General features: G+C 43.8%; 1 protein-coding gene across 1 annotated transcript in view; it reads right to left on the bottom strand.

The window, feature by feature from the left end:
- igf2bp1 (insulin-like growth factor 2 mRNA binding protein 1) overlaps positions 1–22,003 on the bottom strand; it is a gene marked incomplete at both ends in the record, with an annotated part of 46,271 nt that overhangs the window by 895 nt on the left and 23,373 nt on the right. Inside the window, 12 exons of the mRNA XM_079253344.1 lie at positions 771–884; positions 958–1,089; positions 1,173–1,247; positions 1,327–1,443; positions 1,525–1,647; positions 5,244–5,379; positions 5,653–5,775; positions 5,849–5,983; positions 7,357–7,650; positions 8,265–8,328; positions 9,322–9,373; positions 10,152–10,200. Of these exons, the coding sequence (XP_079109470.1) occupies positions 771–884; positions 958–1,089; positions 1,173–1,247; positions 1,327–1,443; positions 1,525–1,647; positions 5,244–5,379; positions 5,653–5,775; positions 5,849–5,983; positions 7,357–7,650; positions 8,265–8,328; positions 9,322–9,373; positions 10,152–10,200 (1,414 nt within the window). The remainder of the gene's footprint in view (positions 1–770; positions 885–957; positions 1,090–1,172; positions 1,248–1,326; positions 1,444–1,524; positions 1,648–5,243; positions 5,380–5,652; positions 5,776–5,848; positions 5,984–7,356; positions 7,651–8,264; positions 8,329–9,321; positions 9,374–10,151; positions 10,201–22,003) is intronic.

Below are 22,003 nucleotides of genomic sequence, written 5' to 3'. Positions count from 1 at the left end.
CTGCACGGACAAGAAGTCTGCATCGTTTAATCAGCTTCAGATTAAACCAGGGGAGTAAAAATCCTTCAATCTGCATCAATACATCAGTTTACTGATCAGGAAATCGAAACCAGCTCCCATTTACCCACCCCTCCTCTACATACTGGTGGACAAGACCACAATGGAGGAATCAGAAAAACCAGTCCCATGCAAACGTGTTATTCGGAGGGGGGGGGGGGGGACGACCACTGAGAACAGACCACTTCTGCAACACATGAAGCAGGAAACTTCCAAATCATGGAAATATTAAATCCATTTCTGCCCGTGGGACGTTTTTCTGTTCCACAGACTGTTTACTGTCAGATGAAAAGTACAAAAACAGCCTGATTTTAGTTTTTTCTTTCTGATTTTTAATAAAAAATAAACAACAAGCTGATCATCTTGATTTCCGAATAGAATATCTAATAAAGGAATGACACAGGGACCAATCAGCATCATTGATCTCTGGATCCTGAATCCAATCCAAATGGCAGAATTTGTGACATCAGCAAACACAGGATTAATAAATCGTTTTAAACTTCAAGACGATTTTCCAGTCACGTTTTTTTTCCTTTTTTCACAACATTCATCACATTCCGACTTCATTAACAGACCACTTTCTCTTTGCGCCTCAAATCGATGATTTTAAAGATGTTTCACATCCAGCTGAAGAGAAATGGATGCTTGTGATGACTGCATGTGTGTGCCTGAAGCCGACGGGTGAGGAAGAGGATGAGGAAGAGGAGGCTCACCTGGCTGGCGTAGAAATGTCCGTTGATTTTAACGATGACCTGATCGTTCTCGTCTGGAGTCTGCTCTCTGGGAACCACCACCTCAGCTGCCGTCAGGTTCTGCAGCTCGTTCACCTGCACAGACACTCTGCTTGTTTCAGGACGCACAAACAGTCTGGAGGAGGAAGCAGCAGTTCTCAGCACTTACCGTCTTGCCTCCTTTGCCGATGACCCTCCCTGCAGCAGCAGCCGCCATCTTGATGTGAGTTTCCAGTTTGACCTCTTCCTTTGGACCGAAGAAGTTCTCCTCTTTCAGCTTACCGTAGATTCTGCCCTGAGCCTGGAGGAGAGAGAGGACACTTCCAGCAGTCTGATGGTCATCGGGTAACCTGCTGACGAGGCTTCCTGTCAATCAGCCGTCACCTTGAACTGAGCCTCAGGTGGTCCCGTCACAATCACCATCCTCATCTTGGAGTCTGGAGTCTCAGCTGGAGCGATCTGCGAACACAGGAGCAAAGACTCAGTGACCAGTTTAAGGTCTTCAGATCCGAGCTGATGCTGGTTCTGCTGAGCGGACCTTGATGGAGGCCCCGGCGAAGCGGCTCAGCTGTTTGATGTGCTGTCCTTTCTTTCCGATTATGGCCCCGACCGCCTGCGCTGGGATGTAAACGTGGACCGTCTCCTGCTCCGGGGCCTGGGTGCACACAGAGACCACCTGATCAGACTGGTCCCAGATCTGCTATGGTACGTCAGGAATGTTACGGAGAGGTCTTACCCCAAAGCAGCCGTATGGGGTGGCACCCACAGAGTTTCCAGGTGGTGGAGGGGGCATGTTGGAGGAAGACGGGAAAAGACCCAGAGCCCCTAGGTTAAGTCCAGGGATCAGGTGGGTCTGCTGCTGCAAAAAAGAAGGCCACCATTATGAGCTGAAGACCACCAGTATGAACTGACTGGACTCCCCGTCCACCGACTCACAGCCCATCTCCAGATCTGACTGAAACTTACTAAATATCAAATATATTTTCATTTCTTAAACAAACTCTACTCTTTCTTGCCGAAGTAGAATTTTTTCTCTTAGTCTTCTTTTTTCATCTTTCTACTTAACGTAGATTTCACAGATGGACGATCCAACATGGCTGCTGTATGGACATATACCCTGGAGACACTTTTCCAGATGGACCTCTGAAGGTAAAGAGAACCAAATTACCTCACCAGTGATAGAGGTCCTTAAACTCAGCATCTGCTTTTAATGTCCACAGCATCAGAGGGTAAAGCCCACCTGAAGAACCAATATCACGGTCTATCTCTGAAATTTACATCGCTTTCAGGACCCTCAGCAGAGCGGGAAAAAACACAACACGCTGTCCTCTGCACTTTATTACTCATACTATATTACAACGTCACCAGGAGACCGAGACCTGGAACAGGCTCTTGGTAGTTGCATCGAGGATTAAAATGACTAGATGTACCAAAACTCTTTCAGCTAAACATAAACAAAACTGGGGTGATCATCTTTGAACCCAAAGAGAAACAAGTAAAGGTCACCATAAATCTTCATTCTGTACACCTGAAAACCCACCAACCAGGCCAGAAATCTGGGCGTAGCGATGGACTCTGACCCAAAAACCACCAACCAGGCCAGAAATCTGGGCGTAGCGATGGACTCTGACCCAAAAACCACCAACCAGGCCAGAAATCTGGGCGTAGCGATGGACTCTGACCCAAAAACCACCAACCAGGCCAGAAATCTGGGCGTAGCGATGGACTCTGACCCAAAAACCACCAACCAGGCCAGAAATCTGGGCGTAGCGATGGACTCTGACCCAAAAACCACCAACCAGGCCAGAAATCTGGGCATAGTGATGGACTCTGACCCAAAAACCACCAACCAGGCCAGAAATCTGGGCGTAGCGATGGACTCTGACCCAAAAACCACCAACCAGGCCAGAAATCTGGGCGTAGCGATGGACTCTGACCCAAAAACCACCAACCAGGCCAGAAATCTGGGCATAGTGATGGACTCTGACCCAAAAACCACCAACCAGGCCAGAAATCTGGGCGTAGCGATGGACTCTGACCCAAAAACCACCAACCAGGCCAGAAATCTGGGCATAGTGATGGACTCTGACCCAAAAACCACCAACCAGGCCAGAAATCTGGGCGTAGCGATGGACTCTGACCCAAAAACCACCAACCAGGCCAGAAATCTGGGCATAGTGATGGACTGTCACCCAAAGACTACCAACCAGGCCAGAAATCTGGGCATAGTGATGGACTCTGACCCAAAAACCACCAACCAGGCCAGAAATCTGGGCGTAGCGATGGACTCAGACCCAAAAAAACCAACCAGGCCAGAAATCTGGGTTTAGTGATAGACTCAGACCCAAATTTAAGATAAAAGATCGGATGCCCCAGCAGGACCTGTAAAAACTGGTCCAGTGTTTCATCTTTAGTCAGCTTGATTACTGTAACAGGGTCTTTACAGATCCTCCTAAAAAAATCAATAGGACACCTGCAGCTCATTTCAAAATTCTGCTGCTTGATATCTTACAATCAAATCAATCAAGCGGACCAGATCAGTCCAGTTCTGAGGTCTTTACACTGGCTGCCTGTCCGTCAGAGGACAGACTTTAAAGTCCTGTTGCTACTCCCTAGTGTTACTCCCTCAAAGTTGAATCAAGCTCCAAATTGTTCTTGGATTTTTCACAGGCATTTATTCATGGACAGTGTCTTAAACTTGACCTTAAAAGATCCTTAATTGCCCCAATTATGCCGTCTGAGATAAGAAATACAAAAAATCTCAAATGAACTTAAAGCAAAACAGAGGAGGTACATAAAATGGGAATTCACGAGACACAGCAAAAGTAAACTTTACCAAAATATATAAAATTAAAGGCTTAACTAGCGATACAGTTACATGATATTTACATGATGAACCAATTGCTGATGAACAAATACCTCATTAACTTCAAGGGAATAAAAATATCCACAGCTTCTTAAAAGGATAAAGGACTTATTTCCATTTTCTTGTTACATCCTTGTAACTTGTCTCTTCCAGACAGTCAATGTACCATAGACATCATATATACATAGCATTGTGTCACGCTGCCTATACCAGCTGATGTCTCATCATGCCGCCATCTTGGATGGGTCTCCCATGCGCCTCCAATGCATTTATCTGTAAGGTGTAGGCCCAACCACAATAATTTCACCAATTTTTACCTGATTTTGCTCAAAGTTTGGGTTGTTACAAAGGGCAGAGATATTGTTATGATACACATCACTGTAAAACATTAAAAAACAACTTGCTTTTATGCTAAAATATTTTTTATTATGATATTTAACTAAGACATAAAGTAGCCACAATATAAATAAATTTACAAATAAATTTAATACTAACATGTTTGATTGTTCATTGACACATTTGGATTTATCTATTTTATCTGATCAAATAGATTATCCAACCTTGTGAAATGTAATTCCCCATGACCTGCTTTCAATATTTTGCCTGTTATTGCGACCGTATGCTAAACAAAATACGGGAATAGTTGCTGGCTTTCTATTGACTACGGTTGACTCTTTTATTTACATTTGTTAATTTATCAATATAGAGATACAGTTGTACAAAGTTTGAAAATAAAATTTTATATCAAAACTGTGCAATTCAGAATTTACCCAGAAAAACACTCGCAGAGCATAAACCTAAAAAAGTTCCTGGATACAAACGGTGATCCAGATCACCACCAAAATTAAATCAGTTCTTCCTGTTGACGTTTCCAACAAGTCCTGAAAATTTCATTAAATCCGTGCATATCTTTAGTTATCTTGAACACAAACAAACAAAGTTGGTAGAAACATAACCTCCTTGCTGGAGGTAATTATGCTACCATGTAAACTCTCTTTGTGAAGCAGCAATATCATATTTTTACATAAACACCTCATAGGAGTAAAATGTATCATTTGCATTTAGTAGATTATTCACTGTGTTAACATTATTTATAAACCATTTATGTAGAAAAGTGTTTTATTTGTGTGTAATATATACGCATTGTTCCACAGAAAACAGTCATGTGGGGAAACTACGTTGAGTCTGCCGCAAGACTCGAAAGCGGAGACCCATCCAATATGGCAGAGATGCTGGTTCACTCTCCAGCACCCAACAAGGCGTCTACGTATATATGATGTCTATGGCCTGTACAGCTCCTCGTGTGGCTCTTGGAGTGCATCAATTAACTATATCCCCCTAGCAACAATGTGAACCGGCGGAACAAAGAAAATGGTTCCCCATTTCTTTTATACAAATAAAATAAACAACATAGTATTACATGGATCTACTGAAAAGTCATTATTGAACCTTTTATGAACGACTACTTGGACTTGTTACATGTCTAACCGATGTGAAAATAATAAACTGAGTTCATGACAGTTGCTTCTGACGGCGGATACACGCATATCTCTTATTGGTCTGCGATTAAAAAGTTTGTCTGTACTTACGTTCATGGCTGCAATGTCGTTCTCGTAGGCCTCTCTGACTTTCTTCATGACCTCCACCTCAGCCTGACAGCACGCTTCGATGGAGCCTTTGACTGTGATGGTTCTCTCTGGGTTATACAGCGTCAGGTCCTGGAGGCTGCATGTCACACCAACAGAGAAACGCTCCGGTTACGACGACTTCACCTCTCTGGCTGACCAGCTGCTGTGGAGCAGCAGTAAAACTGGAAAACACACATCCACTACAGCACCACTATGATGATCATTCGAGGTTGGAAGGAATGATTTTTATCTCCTGATGAAGACCAGGTGATCTTTTATGTCCTGATATGAAATTCAGGAGGGAAGAAACTGTAAAACTGAACAGGAAAACACACTTCAACCAGCTTTTAAACAGGAGTGTGTGTCTTACGGAGAGATGGTTATCTTGGTGTCTGTGTCCTGCTCCACTTTCTTCAGATTGCGTCCCTCCTTCCCGATGAGACGACCAACAAAGTTGTTGTGAGCCAGGATCTTCAGAGGAACCTCGTCGGCCCTGAGGAACAGATCAGGTTTAGTCACACAGTCTGAGTCAAGCAACCAGTCTGCTTAGTCCGACTTCAACCTACGTCTTGGTGTCTTTGGCTTCCTGGTGCATGATGTCCAGGATCATCCGGCAGGCGGCCGAGCAGCCCTCAGGAGTGGAGTGGATGCTGATTGGCTTCTCAGCAGCTCCTGCATTCTCTTTGCGATGTACGTCAATCCTGCAGCAACACATGTTGTCATCAGTTTACAAAGTTTGCACCTGACCTCCCTGTGTTAGCTTCCATGCTAATATCTCACAACAGTATACACCAGGGGTGTCATGATTCTTCAAATCCTCAATTTGATTTGGTTTTTAATTTTAGGGTCACGATTTAATTAGATTCTCGATATTTTTCCTTTTTTCTTACAGCACAGAGACCTCTGACATTTTTAGACGTGTCTTCTCTATGATCATTTGTTTTCATTAACGTTTGTACAGTAAGTCTTATGTCAAAAGACGGGAAACATTTAAGTGATGCAGTTTTCATTATACTTGTGTAATTAGACCCTTATGGTCAAATTTGAAATGATTTTTTTTTTTTTACAATATAAAGATATAAAGATAATCTTGTCCTCAGTCAAGTAAAAAAAACAACAACAAAATAACAAAAATGAGAAGTTACAGAGGGTTCCTGCCATCGAGTGACTCTTTTTGGTTTCAGCAGTGTGCGCTACTCAAAATAGCAATGTGCAACAAAAAATAAATAAAGATATAATAGTCATGTTCAACGCCATGGAACAATTCGAATAAGGCTCCAGGTCTGCTGCTATAAATAGCCCTTTAACGTTCGTTTTAGCTTTTGCACAAGCTGAGGTCTGTGGAAGTTTTATTGCAAATGAGGATGGAATAGTTGGCTGGACCAGTCATGGTGTTTTCCCGGTTGTCAAATCTAAATCTTTGTGATGCCGGCGAATGTGTCCTACCATGTCCGTAGTGTTTCCCCTGGCCAGGTATGGTACACGCACATAGCATATCGTACACACTGTGGCCGTCTTGTCAACAACGGGAACATTGTCCACATAACTCACTGAGAACGCAAAAAAATTCCAGAGAGGTGGTTTAAGAGAAGCAGGAGCAGCTCTACAGCTCCGGTACCGTGTCTCCTTTATCGGCACTTGGTCTCAAAAACTGCAGGTTAGCTAACGAGTAGCGTCGGCCACAATATGCAGCGACTTCATGCGCTTTCACTTGTTTGCACACCTCCCTAATGTATGTCGACCAAACCAGTCACCATTGTAGACGGGTGAGGGAATGGGGAAACGCATGCACACACACACAAAAACCCGAAAGAGAGGGGGTGTAAATCGTCGATCCTCTCTTTCATTTAAATGCTCGAGATCGTGACGTAATTTCGATCAGTTACAATGAAACATCGAAATCGTAACACTCCTAGTATACACACACACACACACACACACAGATCTGGTAACAGCCTGAATGCAACAGCACCAGCTCAATTCTTGCTGATGTTTGTGTGGAAAAGTGGGTATTAAAGTCCCGTAAAGCCCCAGCTCTGGCAGATGAGGATATGTCCTGCAGTGAAGGACTTACTTGCTCTGCGTCTGCTTGGTGATGTTTCGGATGGTGGCTCCCTCTTTGCCGATAATGGCTCCGACATACTGAGTGGGAACCAGCAGTCTGAGAGGGATGTCGGCATGTGGAGCTTTGGAGAGCATTCCAGAGCTAGGGGACCCGCCGCGGAGCCCACCGCGGGGTCCATATCCGGGACGCCGGCCGTTATCAGGCCCCCGCTGTCCTCCCTCCATGTCAGAGTTCTCATCAGGGATGTAAGAGACGCGAAGGGCGTTGTTCTCAAACTGGTACCCGTTCAGTTTCTGGATGGCTCTGGTTCAACATCAACAAACATCTCATTGCAGGGTCTCCATTAAACACCATTAAAAAGTTTTTACAAACAGTTCTATGACCAGGATCAGCATAAGAGTCGTTGGTTCTGAGTCTGTTGTATAAAGGAATCCTTTTGCCTGGAACTGACTTTCATTTCACTCTTCACATGCTTTCTTTGAGCTCATAAAACACGACTAAACCATCCGTAAACATGTCCAACCATCAGTAAACATGTCCAACCATCAGCAAACAGATTTATTATCCTAAACTTCATAGCAATCTTTCTGTAATTTTCTGCTTTAAAAGCAGTACCTGCTCATCTGTTTTGGACAACTTTGGCAGAGCTTTCCATGAAAGTGGATATTACGATGTAGTTCTGCTAAACGGCCACTAGATGGCAGAACAAACACGATGGAAACTCATAGCTGGTGAATTTTTCTCATTTCAACACAATCAAACTGACTTTACAGACATTTAAACAGATTAAACAACAGATAAACCAGAATTGAAGCACCAAACACATATCTGATATCCTCGAGTGTTTTGTCTCTTTTTGCAAAGTGATATTTGGAAGATGAAGAGGAGCGCCGAGGAAGATGAAGTGATGAACTTACTGCCTGGCGTGATCCCGGGATGCATATGTGACATTCACCACTGCAGTCTCACTGTCTGTGTTCACTGCAGGAGAAACGGAGAAAACATAAAAAAAAGGAGGATTTGGACAGAGATGGTCACATGTTGCTGATCTGTAACATACATCATCATTTATCTGAAACGATCTGACCGAGCGGGATCATCAATAACTAAACCAAACCTAATCACCATCAGTTAACCTGAAACCTTTTCTTCAATTAGTTAAACAGTTAACTAGTCAGTAATGGTTAATAACAGATATTTAAACGATTTATGAGGTTTCACTCAGAAATAATGAAATATGACAAAAGGTGTTGCAACATTTTCATCAAATTGCTGAAAAGAACTCGTCGATAATAATCCATTATTTTTCTGTTTATTGTGGAATATTCTGTCAAATCTGTGGAATTACTAGGAGAACAAGCAACCAGTATGAATGCAGGTTACACAATGACTTCATGTTTCCTCCTTTTTCTGCCATTGCTGAGAATAACCAGCTCCCTATAACCAGGGTCGGATTAAAAGTCCACAGGCCCCTGGGCCCAGAGTGTTCCAGGGGCCCCGTTCCACAACATAACCTTGTAAAAACTGTGAATGATACAGTGTGAAATGACATTTCTAACATCTCTCAGCCAGTGGTACCAGTAGCAACACACTGGACACTGTGCTGTAACTATCTGGCTTTGATGTACATTTTATTTCATGTCCAAATTGCTGGTGTTTGGCCTACAGGGGCCCCACATGGGTGGGCCCTTGTTTCATTCAAACGTCAAGCTTTGTGGATCTGGAACGTTTTTAAACCTCTTATTGAGACCGCCTCTCCCCTCCAACCTGTCTGGAATCATCTGTTTGAGTGGATGGGTGGGTTTATGTGAGTCATCGTGTGAGTGGGGAGCGTTTTCTGTCTGCTGGACTTCAGTGGAGACCACCGTGTCGATGTCCAGCTGTTGCTCGGTGACGCCGAGCAACGCTGAGTCAGCATGTGTGAGTTTACATGGAAACAACACAGCAGAAGGTTAAATGAAGCTGAAGTCTCACCTTGTTCACAGTTTTCAACGGTTCCACACTGCGCCAACAGACCATCCAGAACCTGATGTGCACACACACACACACACACACACACACACACAGAGGAATGTTAGAGCTACTGCAACATGGACAGACAAACAACTGGTCAGGTTTACGGTGATGTCCACAGTGGTATCAGACACATTAAAGGCACATGAGCTGCATTTATCAACCTGATCGGTCCTCAGAGGGACAGAAACACTGACAACATAATCAGCTACAATTATTACCTTTTTTTCGACCCTAAAGTTCAGAAAACCAGAATGAACGCGTATTTTAGGTCAAACATTCATGTTTAGATCATTTACTTGATCAATAATGTCAGTGTTCATGGTGTGAACCTGCCTTACAGGAAGAAAACCAGTAAAAAACCAACTAAAAAAGAACATTTTAACGATAATACCATTAATATGATGCAATAAAATGTTCAAATTATTCTTCTTTTAATGATTTACTTTAAATCTGTTTTCTGTCAGACGTTGCCCTCATGTGGACACAGATGGTAGCGCGTACACACACACACACACACACACAGCCACGCCCAAACCTTTGTGTGTGTTTATTCACTCGGTTCTGAAACGTTCTAAAACATTCCACGCCATCAGTCTAATCTAGTTCCATGTTTTCTGACAGCAGCATGTGCATGGATGGGAGTTATCATGCACAGGCTTTCTGTATAAACCCGCCGACACGAGGAGACTCCGACATTTCTGTCCCGGGGACGCCGTCTGGTCTCCATCTCTGAACTCTGATTACGTCACAGCGTATGTGAGAGCTGGGAAGAGAAAAGCAGCACTGACCTCCCACTGCAGGTGAGGTGGGATGTTCCTGATCTGCAGCTTCCTCGTCCTGCAGAGACAAGAAGAAAAGCAGCCGTTAATGGAAACCAGCATGAGACCAGCAGTGTTTCTTTATATTTAGTCACGTTGCCTCAAACCATGGAAATAAACCCAACTTAAAGACCCAGAAGGAGAGTTTGGCTCATTTGTCATTCGGTCTGGACAAGAACCAACCTCTCTGGTCCAAAACCTGCCTTTCTGGACCAGAACCAGCCTCGTTAGACCCCAACCAGCCTTGCTGGACCACAACCAGCCACGTTAGACCACAACCAGCCATGCTAGACCACAACCAGCATGCTAGACCACAACCAGCATGCTAGACCACAACCAGCCACGCTAGACCACAACCAGCTACGCTAGACCACAACCAGCTACGCTAGACCACAACCAGCATGCTAGACCACAACCAGCATGCTAGACCACAACCAGCCACACTAGACCACAACCAGCCACGCTAGACCACAACCAGCCACGCTAGACCACAACCAGCCACGCTAGACCACAACCAGCATGCTAGACCACAACCAGCCTCACTAGACCACCACCTGCCTTGCTAGACCAGAACCAGCCTCTCTGGACCAGAACTACCCTCTCTTTGGACCAGAACCATCCTCTCTGGACCAGAACCATCCTCTCTTTGGACCAGAACCATCCTCTCTGGACCAGAACCAGCCTATCTAACAGCAGAATCTGTGGAACATCTCAGGTTGATGAAGAGCAGAGATGCTGTCCAAAGACCTGTCCCTAACTCCCCCAAAACCCATCAGCTGGACTCAGATCTCTGGTTATGATCCATCCCAGTCCGACCCTGATTTATCCTCACAATGTGAACCAGTCTGGACCTGGTCAACTGAGGCGGACCCAGATCCTTTCTAAATCCAGATCCAGGATGTGTCCATCCATCTTCTTTTCCCGCCAATGCCTAAGCTGTTGCCATGGTTTCAGCCAATGGAGGGAGCTGGGGGCTAAGCAGGTGGTCCTGGTCGGGGTCAGATAAGTTCCCTGACGGTGAGCTGATGGGGGTTGGTAAGCAGGCAGACTGATGGAGGAAGAGGAGGCTGGGGGGGACATCAGAAGGCTTGATGGAGGTGCGGCTGAGGGTGAAGCCCGGACCACAGAGAAAAGTTTTTTTTAAAAGTCCAGGATGGGGGCCGTCAGGTATTCTAGAGTCACAAAGGAGCATTCATCTCTGCTGGAGTCTCTTGGGGGGTTGGGGTGGGGGATGTGGAGACCGGGGTTGCTCAGGGCTATTGATGCTCAGCTGGGAGGAGTCGGCGATTGTTAACATGGTAATGTTGGTGGAGACGGGATGGGCTTCCGGCTCCGGTATTCCTCAGAGGACCATGGCAGAAAATATTCCCCCTTGTAATGAAAACCAGTTCCAGACCAAAAAGCTCCAACTGCAGCTGGGTTCATATGAAAAAGGCCAAACTTGCAGCTAAACTGACACGTCCAGGCAGCCGTCGGTCACGCTCCAGACTTCACGCTGGAATTACGGGATTTTTCTTCTTCCAACATTTACAGGAACAGATCTTCTGCGCCAGATCCTGGTTCTGAACGCAGACAAACCTGAAAATAAAGATAAAAGCAGGCCAAGACCTTCAGCCCCTAAAAGTCCTTTAGATCTCCCTGAGCTGTATCTCTTCCACCGTGAATAACAGTGCAGAACGCTGTGATGGATGAACAGGCTACAATTTTCGTACCCTTTATGGAAGTTTTCCAGCATTTCTATCCATCCAGGGGGTTTACAATCCAGACACAACATGTAGTGTTTATTCAGACACTCTAGATGGTAAATCCACCATTATTTATCACATCTTCATCACCATCACTGCCATGTTGCTAAGAGACCTCTATTTTCACCTGGACATGATGATGAAGACACTTTCCACCAATCAGACAGCTTAAACTGAGGGTAACGTCCAATCAGGAGCAGCCAAAGATCAACAAGTGATGAGAAAAGCAGGAAAATAATGATCCTCTATGGCTGGAATAAAGCCAAGAAGACGTTTGGGATGCAGCTGAGGTGGAGGTGCTGCAGTGAGGATAGCAGGTAGATAGTAGCAGGAAGTAGCAGGAAGATGTGTGGAAACATGGAAACAGTGTGTGTGTGTGTGTGTGTGTGTGTTTCAGACATGTGAGAATGATGTCCAGATGAGAAAAGGCTTGGTCACTGCTGATCTATGTGTGTTATTTCTACAAACTTATGGTTGCTCTTAATGCTGCTTTATCTATTCATACATTCATTTTACATCATTTTAGCCTCAGAATCTGACAGCTGAGGCTGAAAACTTTCAGTCTGCGTGGAAACCTCACGTCTGCGTGGAAACCTCACGTCTGCGTGGAAACGTCACGTCTCCGTGGAAACGTCACGTCTCCGTGGAAACGTCACGTCTGCGTGGAAACCTCACGTCTGCGTGGAAACCTCACGTCTGCGTGGAAACCTCACGTCTGCGTGGAAACCTCACGTCTGCGTGGAAACCTCACGTCTGCGTGGAAACCTCACGTCTGCGTGGAAACCTCACGTCTGCGTGGAAACCTCACGTCTGCGTGGAAACGTTCATGTCTGCGTGGAAACGTTCATGTCTGTATGGAAACGTTCATGTCTGTATGGAAACGTTCATGTCTGTATGGAAACGTTCATGTCTGTGTGGAAACGTTCATGTCTGTGTGGAAACGTTCATGTCTGCGTGGAAACGTTCATGTCTGCGTGGAAACGTTCATGTCTGCGTGGAAACGTTCATGCCTGCGTGGAAACGTTCATGTCTGTGTGGAAACGTTCATGTCTGCGTGGAAACGTTCATGTCTGCGTGGAAACGTTCATGTCTGTATGGAAACGTTCATGTCTGCGTGGAAACGTTCATGCCTGTGTGGAAACGTTCATGTCTGTGTGGAAACGTTCATGTCTGTGTGGAAACGTTCATGTCTGCGTGGAAACGTTCATGTCTGTGTGGAAACGTTCATGTCTGCGTGGAAACGTTCATGTCTGTGTGGAAACGTTCATGTCTGCGTGGAAACGTTCATGCCTGTGTGGAAACGTTCATGTCTGCGTGGAAACGTTCATGTCTGCGTGGAAACGTTCATGTCTGCGTGGAAACGTTCATGTCTGCGTGGAAACGTTCATGTCTGTATGGAAACGTTCATGTCTGCGTGGAAACGTTCATGTCTGCGTGGAAACGTTCATGTCTGCGTGGAAACGTTCATGTCTGTATGGAAACGTTCATGTCTGCGTGGAAACGTTCATGTCTGCGTGGAAACGTTCATGCCTGCGTGGAAACGTTCATGTCTGCGTGGAAACGTTCATGTCTGCGTGGAAACGTTCATGTCTGCGTGGAAACGTTCATGTCTGCGTGGAAACGTTCATGTCTGCGTGGAAACGTTCATGTCTGCGTGGAAACGTTCATGTCTGTATGGAAACGTTCATGTCTGCGTGGAAACGTTCATGTCTGCGTGGAAACGTTCATGCCTGTGTGGAAACGTTCATGTCTGTATGGAAACGTTCATGTCTGCGTGGAAACGTTCATGTCTGTGTGGAAACGTTCATGTCTGTATGGAAACGTTCATGTCTGCATGGAAACGTTCATGTCTGTATGGAAACGTTCATGTCTGCATGGAAACGTTCATGTCTGCATGGAAACGTTCATGCCTGTGTGGAAACGTTCATGCCTGTATGGAAACGTTCATGTCTGCGTGGAAACGTTCATGTCTGCGTGGAAACGTTCATGTCTGCGTGGAAACGTTCATGTCTGCATGGAAACGTTCATGTCTGCGTGGAAACGTTCATGTCTGCGTGGAAACGTTCATGTCTGCGTGGAAACGTTCATGTCTGTATGGAAACGTTCATGTCTGTATGGAAACGTTCATGTCTGTATGGAAACGTTCATGTCTGTATGGAAACGTTCATGTCTGTGTGGAAACGTTCATGTCTGTATGGAAACGTTCATGTCTGCGTGGAAACGTTCATGTCTGTATGGAAACGTTCATGTCTGTATGGAAACGTTCATGTCTGCGTGGAAACGTTCATGTCTGCGTGGAAACGTTCATGTCTGCGTGGAAACGTTCATGTCTGCATGGAAACGTTCATGTCTGTATGGAAACGTTCATGTCTGTATGGAAACGTTCATGTCTGTATGGAAACGTTCATGTCTGTATGGAAACGTTCATGTCTGCGTGGAAACGTTCATGTCTGTATGGAAACGTTCATGTCTGTATGGAAACGTTCATGTCTGCATGGAAACGTTCATGTCTGTATGGAAACGTTCATGTCTGTATGGAAACGTTCATGTCTGTATGGAAACGTTCATGTCTGTATGGAAACGTTCATGTCTGCGTGGAAACGTTCATGTCTGTATGGAAACGTTCATGTCTGCATGCTGACTGAGTTTAAAGGCTTCAGGATGGTTTGTAACTTTTAAAATAAAAAACAAACAGCTGGACCAAGAACATCTGAAAATGTTTTGGAGTTTTAAATGTCAGACATGTTGCTGTTTTTGCAGAAAGAAAGAAAATGTGAAGTTGTGTCTTCTTCTGGGCTCCATCTTCCAGCCAGACAAAAGACCCCAGAGAAAATGAAAAGACTGGTTCTGAAAGAAGGCGAGGGAGAGAATAAGCCTTTGCTTTCAGAAGGGGTGAAAGGTCAAGGGTCAGCTCCTCCAACCAGAGCGAAGTGGCCTCTGAACTGCAGGAGAAAGATTTTCTAATCCAGTCAGCATGAAGTCTTCTGCAGCCTGGGCCTCAGGTGGACGTCTGGCTGTTGTAGCACTCTGCTGCCAGGAGGCGGCAGCCGACACAACGTGTGGAACAAGCCGGCTGGTGAAGCTCGTGGCAGGGAAGGTTTCCGTCCTGAAGGGAGGAAAGACCTGCACCAATAAAATGTCTACAACACCTGACCCTGTGGAGCTGAGGACGGTGCTGACTGGTATCTCCATCAGAGCAAAAGTTGCTTCTAAAGTCCTGTCCAGCAGGACAAAACCCTGGCGAAACCCACCAACACCTGCCTCCACAGAGCAAAGAGTTTCATCTGTTTTCAGTCCTGACAGCTGCAGACAAGTTTATTGGCTTGGATCCGGTCCGGTCCGGTTCAGTCAGAGTTCTGGGTCAGAGCTGCAGGTCAAAGATCACGTTTCATCACAGAAACAGACTGTAAGAGGCACCGACATCGACATCGATTCAGACACAAACTGACGGTGTCGTCTGAAAGCCTGAATAATCAGAAACACAGTCAGGACACGCAGAAACAGACTGCTGCACGTCAGACGGTGCGTTCAGGTGCTCGGACAGAAGCATCGAGCCATCTCTGCACTCCAATGTGAGGATGAAGAAGGTCTAACAGAGGCGTTTGATTCAGGACTCTGCATCTCAGGAGCTTTGGAAGATGAACCAGCTGTTCTGTTTTCAGGAGGATCTGTATTTCCGTCCATGCAGCTCACCTCAGCGTTACAGCAGCTGCATCCTCACCGAGATGTCTGATGAAGCAGGAAACATGACAGATGCTGACACGACGCGTGCACGTCACTGGTAAAAGTGTAAATATGAAGATAGACTTATAGGATCAATGTGAGATATTTTACTGGTTGGAGAAACGAATGAGTCGTTCCTGAACGTGGCGGCAGCAGCAACGTGACTGGAGCTGGAAAGTAAAGTGGTCTTTAAAAGGCACTGCTGCTTCGCGCCCTGATGTGATGTCGCCGACAGAGCTGTGGCTAAACTCTGCACATGTACAATGTGTGATAATCTGCATGTCCCTTTTTAAACTAATGAACAACTGGAAGAGCACGTTGCAGCTTTTTAGACTGATTATCAACAGGTCAGTAACATCTCTGAGCATGAGACGATCACCTTACGGAGGCAGAGTCTCTCAGATGTAGACACGCGTAGAAGTTACAGATTTCACACAGAATTTACTAAACTATTTCAGAAAAATGTTCAAGAATTTTAAACTTTGAATTTACAGATTTGGAGGATCAGGAGGAATCTCTGTATGCTGGGAAAAGGAAAGAAAAGCGACATGATTCCCTACTGGAAACCAGTGTATGGACTCAGGAAGATTCCAGAAACCAGCCTGAAATCCAGACATGCAGGTTAAAGCTCCATCATATGTGAAGAGGATCCAGAAACACGCCGTCTTCTCTGGACCAAAGCTCATTTAAAATGTTCTGAGTGGAAACCTGGATGAAGATGTGGAATAGTTTGTGGACAGCATGGACGGCGTGTCCTGCAGACTAAAGAGGAGAGGGAGCATCCAGCTTGTTATCAGCCTGCATCTCTGATGGGATGGGGTTGCATTAGTGCCGATGGCGTGGGCAGCTTCCACATCTGGGAAGCTCCATCAATGCTGAAACATCTGCTCCCATCCAGACAACGTCTCTTTCAGGGAAGACCTTGCAGGTTCCACCATGATGGACCACATCCTGATGGTGGAACAGGAGAACCGGTCCAGCAGGACCATGCTGAACCACATCCTGATGGTGGAACAGGAGAACTGGTCTGCTGTAGTCCAGATGTTTTAACCAGTACAAAACATCTGGAGCATCATGGAAGCAGAAGATTTAGCTTTATTTTAATATTTGAGAATTTTTTTTCTGTTTTAGGATAAGTAAAAACATTGATTTGTGGACAAGTCTGAATTTTGTCATTATTGATACGTTACACAAACTTTTGCTCACTTCCAGAGAGTTTAGTCGCTGTTTGACATGAACTGGTTCCCAATCCTCATTAAATGACTGGTTCTAAATTAATTCTCCGATTTTCTGAAGTCTGGGACGTTCAGAAAGTCGCATCGTTACCTGCTGCCATGTCAAAACTAAACCAGGCGACTCCAATCTGCCCCCAGATGTTTGCTGGATCCTGATGCATCAGCGCTGAAGTGCACCAGTTCAATATTTCATAAGAACTATCTCTCCAGAAAAAATCACAGATGAATATTTTAGTGCTGATGGTGAGGAGTCAAACAACACCGTTGCCCAGCTGCATGAGAAACAAACACAAGAAGCCATGTTGGAGCGATGTGTCTTCCACCTGCCATCTTTGTTAAACGTCCCACAGCCTGATCTCTGCTTTCCACATCCTTCCATCACCTCTCCTCTCCTTCCCACCACGCCTCCCGTCCAGACCTGGAGTCTTTCCCTGGCCGGAAGAAGTATCGCTGTACGAGATCTTTAAATAGAAAGCTCTAGCGGGGGGAGGAAGCAGCGAGGAAGAGGAACCGTAGAGCCAGGGATGACTGAGAAACAAGGAAAAGGAGGATGTTTAAGATGGAGGAGAGCGGAGAAGAATCAGTTCATCAGAGGAAATATGGAAGGAAAATGAGTCAGACAGTTTGGATGGAAAGATGTGTCACGATAAACGTGCTGCCCAATCTGAATAAAATCACATACAGTCATTAAGTCTGTGATAATATTCATAAAGTTACAAAAACAATAAGAAAGTACATTTCTGGTTGTGTCAACAACTGAAATTTTGTTTTCAGAAAAGCATCACAGACATGATAAATCATAACCAAAGTCTATTTATGACTTCATTATTTCACTCAAACTGAAGACTCCTGATCAGTTTGTAGAATTGATCAAGTCTGAGACCCTGTGACGTATTTATGAGTTTGTTTTCAGGGGGAATAAACAATAAGAAATGGTCTAAATATTTCACATGATTTTACTGAGCAGAAATTTCACTTTTCAGATCAGCTTCAGATGAAAATGCAGCACATTTCCAGGAACACGCATCTTATCTGACAGCTCTCTGCCTTCATGCAGAAGTCCAGTAAAGAAGATCTGCATCAGACCTTCTGCTTAACTAATAATCTAATAAATAGTTATAATCCTGCATTTTAAACATGGTGCTGAACGCACGTGACAGGATAAACGCGCCACGCGCCGCGAGGTGGCAGCAAACCAGTTTTAAGATACACTTTCCCAAAATATCGGGTTAAGTTCATTTTTCATCAAGATAACCAGTGAAATGACAAACCAAACCCCAAACGAGCCAGTTAAAGTGAACTTTTAAAAGCTTTAAAAACCAGTGCTGCACATGTTATAAAAACTGAAAGAAAAGGAGGATGAAGCGAGGCAGAGAAAATACCTCTTATGGCTTACGTGAGGTTGCTAACAAAATGGACTGAGAAAATCTGAGAAAAAATATAGGAAATGCAGTATTATTATTATTATTTTATTTCAGAGACATGGTTGACCGAACAGATTCTGAGTTTCGTATGTATTTGCCATACAGTCTATGGTATTTGCACAGAGGGTTAAGAGACTGCACGCGCTGATCACAACATGGCGGTTAGCCGAAAGCTAACGGTAGCTGCGGGGTTGGACCAAGTCATGTCTGCACAATGGGCACGCAACTGATATCCGCAAGTTTTCGTCCACATTACCCACCCAGAGAGTTTGGTTTGCGTGATTCTGGTCACATTATGTCGGACCCGCTACCGCCACGTTAATAACTGCCGTGTGACATCATCAGCTTCGTTGTTGCTAGGTTACAAACACTTCACCGACATCCCTGCAGTTTTTCAGCGGTTCCACCAGATAAAATACGATGTTTGACTTATAAAGCTCAATCATGGACCTGAAAGTCAGGGTAGAAGATGTTTTCCAGGAGCTTTTTTTTTTTTTTTTTAAACTATAATGCTTTAAAACCGCCATCACACCTCGACTGCAGCCGATTTATTAACTGTTCCGACACGCACTCACGAAATAAAATTAACAGGACACTAATCCCAGTTAATTCCCCTGCTTCTTATTAAATAAACAAATAAAATAAGCAGTTAAAATCTACAAGTATATATGGAAATGTTTTGTAAGTGAGATCTGGATGGACGTCATGATGCCTTCAAACCAAACCCATTAGCCTACTACCAATAATTAACCAGTTTAAAGATTTTAAAAAGCTTAATGGGCAAAACTAAAATTATACTAATTGTTTATTTACTGATTAGTTTATATTTATAATATTAAACTGATTAATATGCTAAAACAGAATGAAGACCATTAGAAAGGTTTGGTCACTCAGAATATTCTGGAAAAAGGGGAAATTAACATGTGGTGGGATCATATTTAGTCTATGGGTGGGATTTACGTTGCAGACACAGGCCTCAGATCTGGAATTCATTACAGGGCAAAGTGGTGGAGGAGGTGCAGCAGTATAGGCGAGGGGTCAAAGTTCAGGTTCTGTTCTCCACCGTGACCCCGCCTGCTGCTACAGACTCCATTTCAGACGTGGGGGTCTCCATTTTAAGACGGGAAGCTGGTGGTCCTGCCATGTTACAGGAAAAATCTCCCTGATTTCTCATCTGGTTTGTGGAAGAAAAAATATCTGCCCGTGATTTTATGAAGCGCGTGCTGAAAACTAGGAAAGCACGCGGAGAGCACAGACCTCCGCTGAGCAGCTCATTTCCACACACGTGATAAAGAATCGTTTTATTATTTTCTATTTCCACAGATCCTTCCTCATAACTCCCAAAATTTATTGAAATCAAAGTTCGATCAATACTAAATCGTAGGAAAACGACCAGAAACATCCACCATGCAGTTTTTACGTAAAGGCGGACAGAAGCGTCCTCCGCGGATATAAAGATAAATTTCTTATCATATCAGGATCTAACTGCTTCTTTGTTGGTCATGTCTTCCACACCTGGACCTCCTCTCCAGGAAAACTTCTCATACAACCCCCCTCTTAGCAATGTTCGCCATTTTGTCCTCCTTCACCCACGCGCGCGGACTGCGGGCCTCATTCAACCAAAGAATGAAAGAAAAATTACTAAATATATGAGAATAAAAACACAAATATCGATAAAGAGAAGAGCTTGGCACGTGTAACACGCACTGCCATGACGTTAGAGGTGAAATGATGGAATAGCGCGAGACAAAGACTTCTGTTCAGTGAAACACGCGTTGATTCATCTGAAGAAAAAAAAATTAAAATTTATCTGTAACTTAAAATAAAACATAGATCCGGCGGGGTCGCGGAGGGATACGCCTGATCACGACCAGAAGACGCTTTTCTGGACGTTTTTTTTTTATCATTGAGAGGATTCTCTCACACACACCTCAAACATGGAGGCTTCATCGCTCACACACACGTGCGCGCGCAAAGCAGAGAGGCCACGTACACGTGAGAATCAGCGAGCCGCCATCTTAAACAGGCAACGCCCATTTACTACAATGAGTGGGCGGTCACGTGACAGAGCGCGTGGGTGGAGACAGGAGAGAGCAGGTTTTTATTACTAATCAGTCCTGTTCGATCACTTTTATCGATAATCAGAAGAGGAAAATTTGATCAGAGGGAGGAGGAAAGTAATCAATCACCACATCATGACTAGATTTTCTGTAAGCACGCGCAGAAATATGTGGCGTGGAGGAGAGGAGCGCGAGCTTCATTCATAAAGCGGGTCCGAACTGCACGGAGGAGGAAGAAGAAGAGGAGGAAGAGGAGAAGAAGTCCGCATCACGGAGCCGCTGGTGGCTCAGTCAGCCCCTCTCCCGCAGATTTAACTGGGAGCTGGCTCCACCAGTTCTCCCAGTTTCCGTCCATTTCCAGTCAGAACCTGGTTCTGATGAAGTTCTGGTTGAGATTAAACCCCGAGGCGGTTTATTTACTGTCCTGTGAAGTCCTGAAGGACACGAATGTCCTTTTCCTATAAGCTGCAGTGAAAACGCCACAGATCAACATTAAACTCAAAAATTGAAGAAAATCCAGCAAACTTCACAAAATCTGCAGATTTTAACCCTTTAAATATCAGCTCAAGTCTCTCATCAAGGGAAAACACAAAAACTGATCCCCAACATCCGTTATATAAAAATATCTCAGTAAATTTACCTCTTTTTATTATTAAAATGTTGACGTCATCAAACTGACATTAAAAGGTTAGTATCCTTAAACTATTTGTGATCAAATTAATCAGTACTAAAGCTGATCTAAAAACTGTAACCTTTTAAAAAAAAAAAACAGAAAAATATTTAAATCAGTAAAGTTTTCATTTTATTTTTACAAGTTAACATTTTTATCCTGAATGTCTTCATTTTAAATATAATGCAACATAAAAACGAAATTATTTTTGCCAGTATTTTAGTTAATCTTTGTCATGGAAATATAAAATCTAAAACTCTGTTGCTTCCAACATTATTTGTGTATAAAATAACTATGTGTTTTTTATTTTTAATAAGAAACAATAACATCAAGAAAACTTGTTGGATTAAAATCAACATTTTCAGCGTTGCACTTGTTTTAGCAGAACTGCAGCTGATTAAAACATTTATGCAAAACAACATGAATCTATGAATTTTTATACAAACTTTTGTCCTCTGTTTCAGAGGAGGAGATAGTCCAGCAGATCCAGCACAAAGAATAAACATTTTATTCCAAAATTTATCAGAAACATTTACAGAAACAAACCAACTTTTTATAAACGCAGGAAGGAAATACTGACAGTAAACACGCTTTTTAAAATTTGTAGCAAATTTTATATATATATATATATATGTATATATATATACATATATATATATACACACATACATTGAGAGATGTAAAAATCTGCTTCAATTAGTTGAAGGTTGAAGTAAAATAAATAAAACAAAAGAAAGCAATTCTTTTAGGGAATTTTTCTTTTTTTTTCAGGTTGATAAAGTTGAAAACAGGACAATTTTGAAAACTAAAACATTTCATCCAGATGTTGCTGTTTAAATATTTTTATTTTAACATTTTAAACTATTTTTAACACATTCTTGTTTTTTATCCTCCAACACTTGTTGAAGTTTTTATTTCCAGCAGATTATTTTCAGTTTTTCTTGTTTCAAATTAATTTCAGAAAA

The sequence above is a fragment of the Telmatherina bonti genome, assembly GCF_933228915.1.
Source record: "Telmatherina bonti genome assembly, chromosome: 14".
Lineage (NCBI taxonomy): Eukaryota > Metazoa > Chordata > Actinopteri > Atheriniformes > Telmatherinidae > Telmatherina > Telmatherina bonti.
This window is presented reverse-complemented; position numbering and strand designations above follow the sequence as displayed.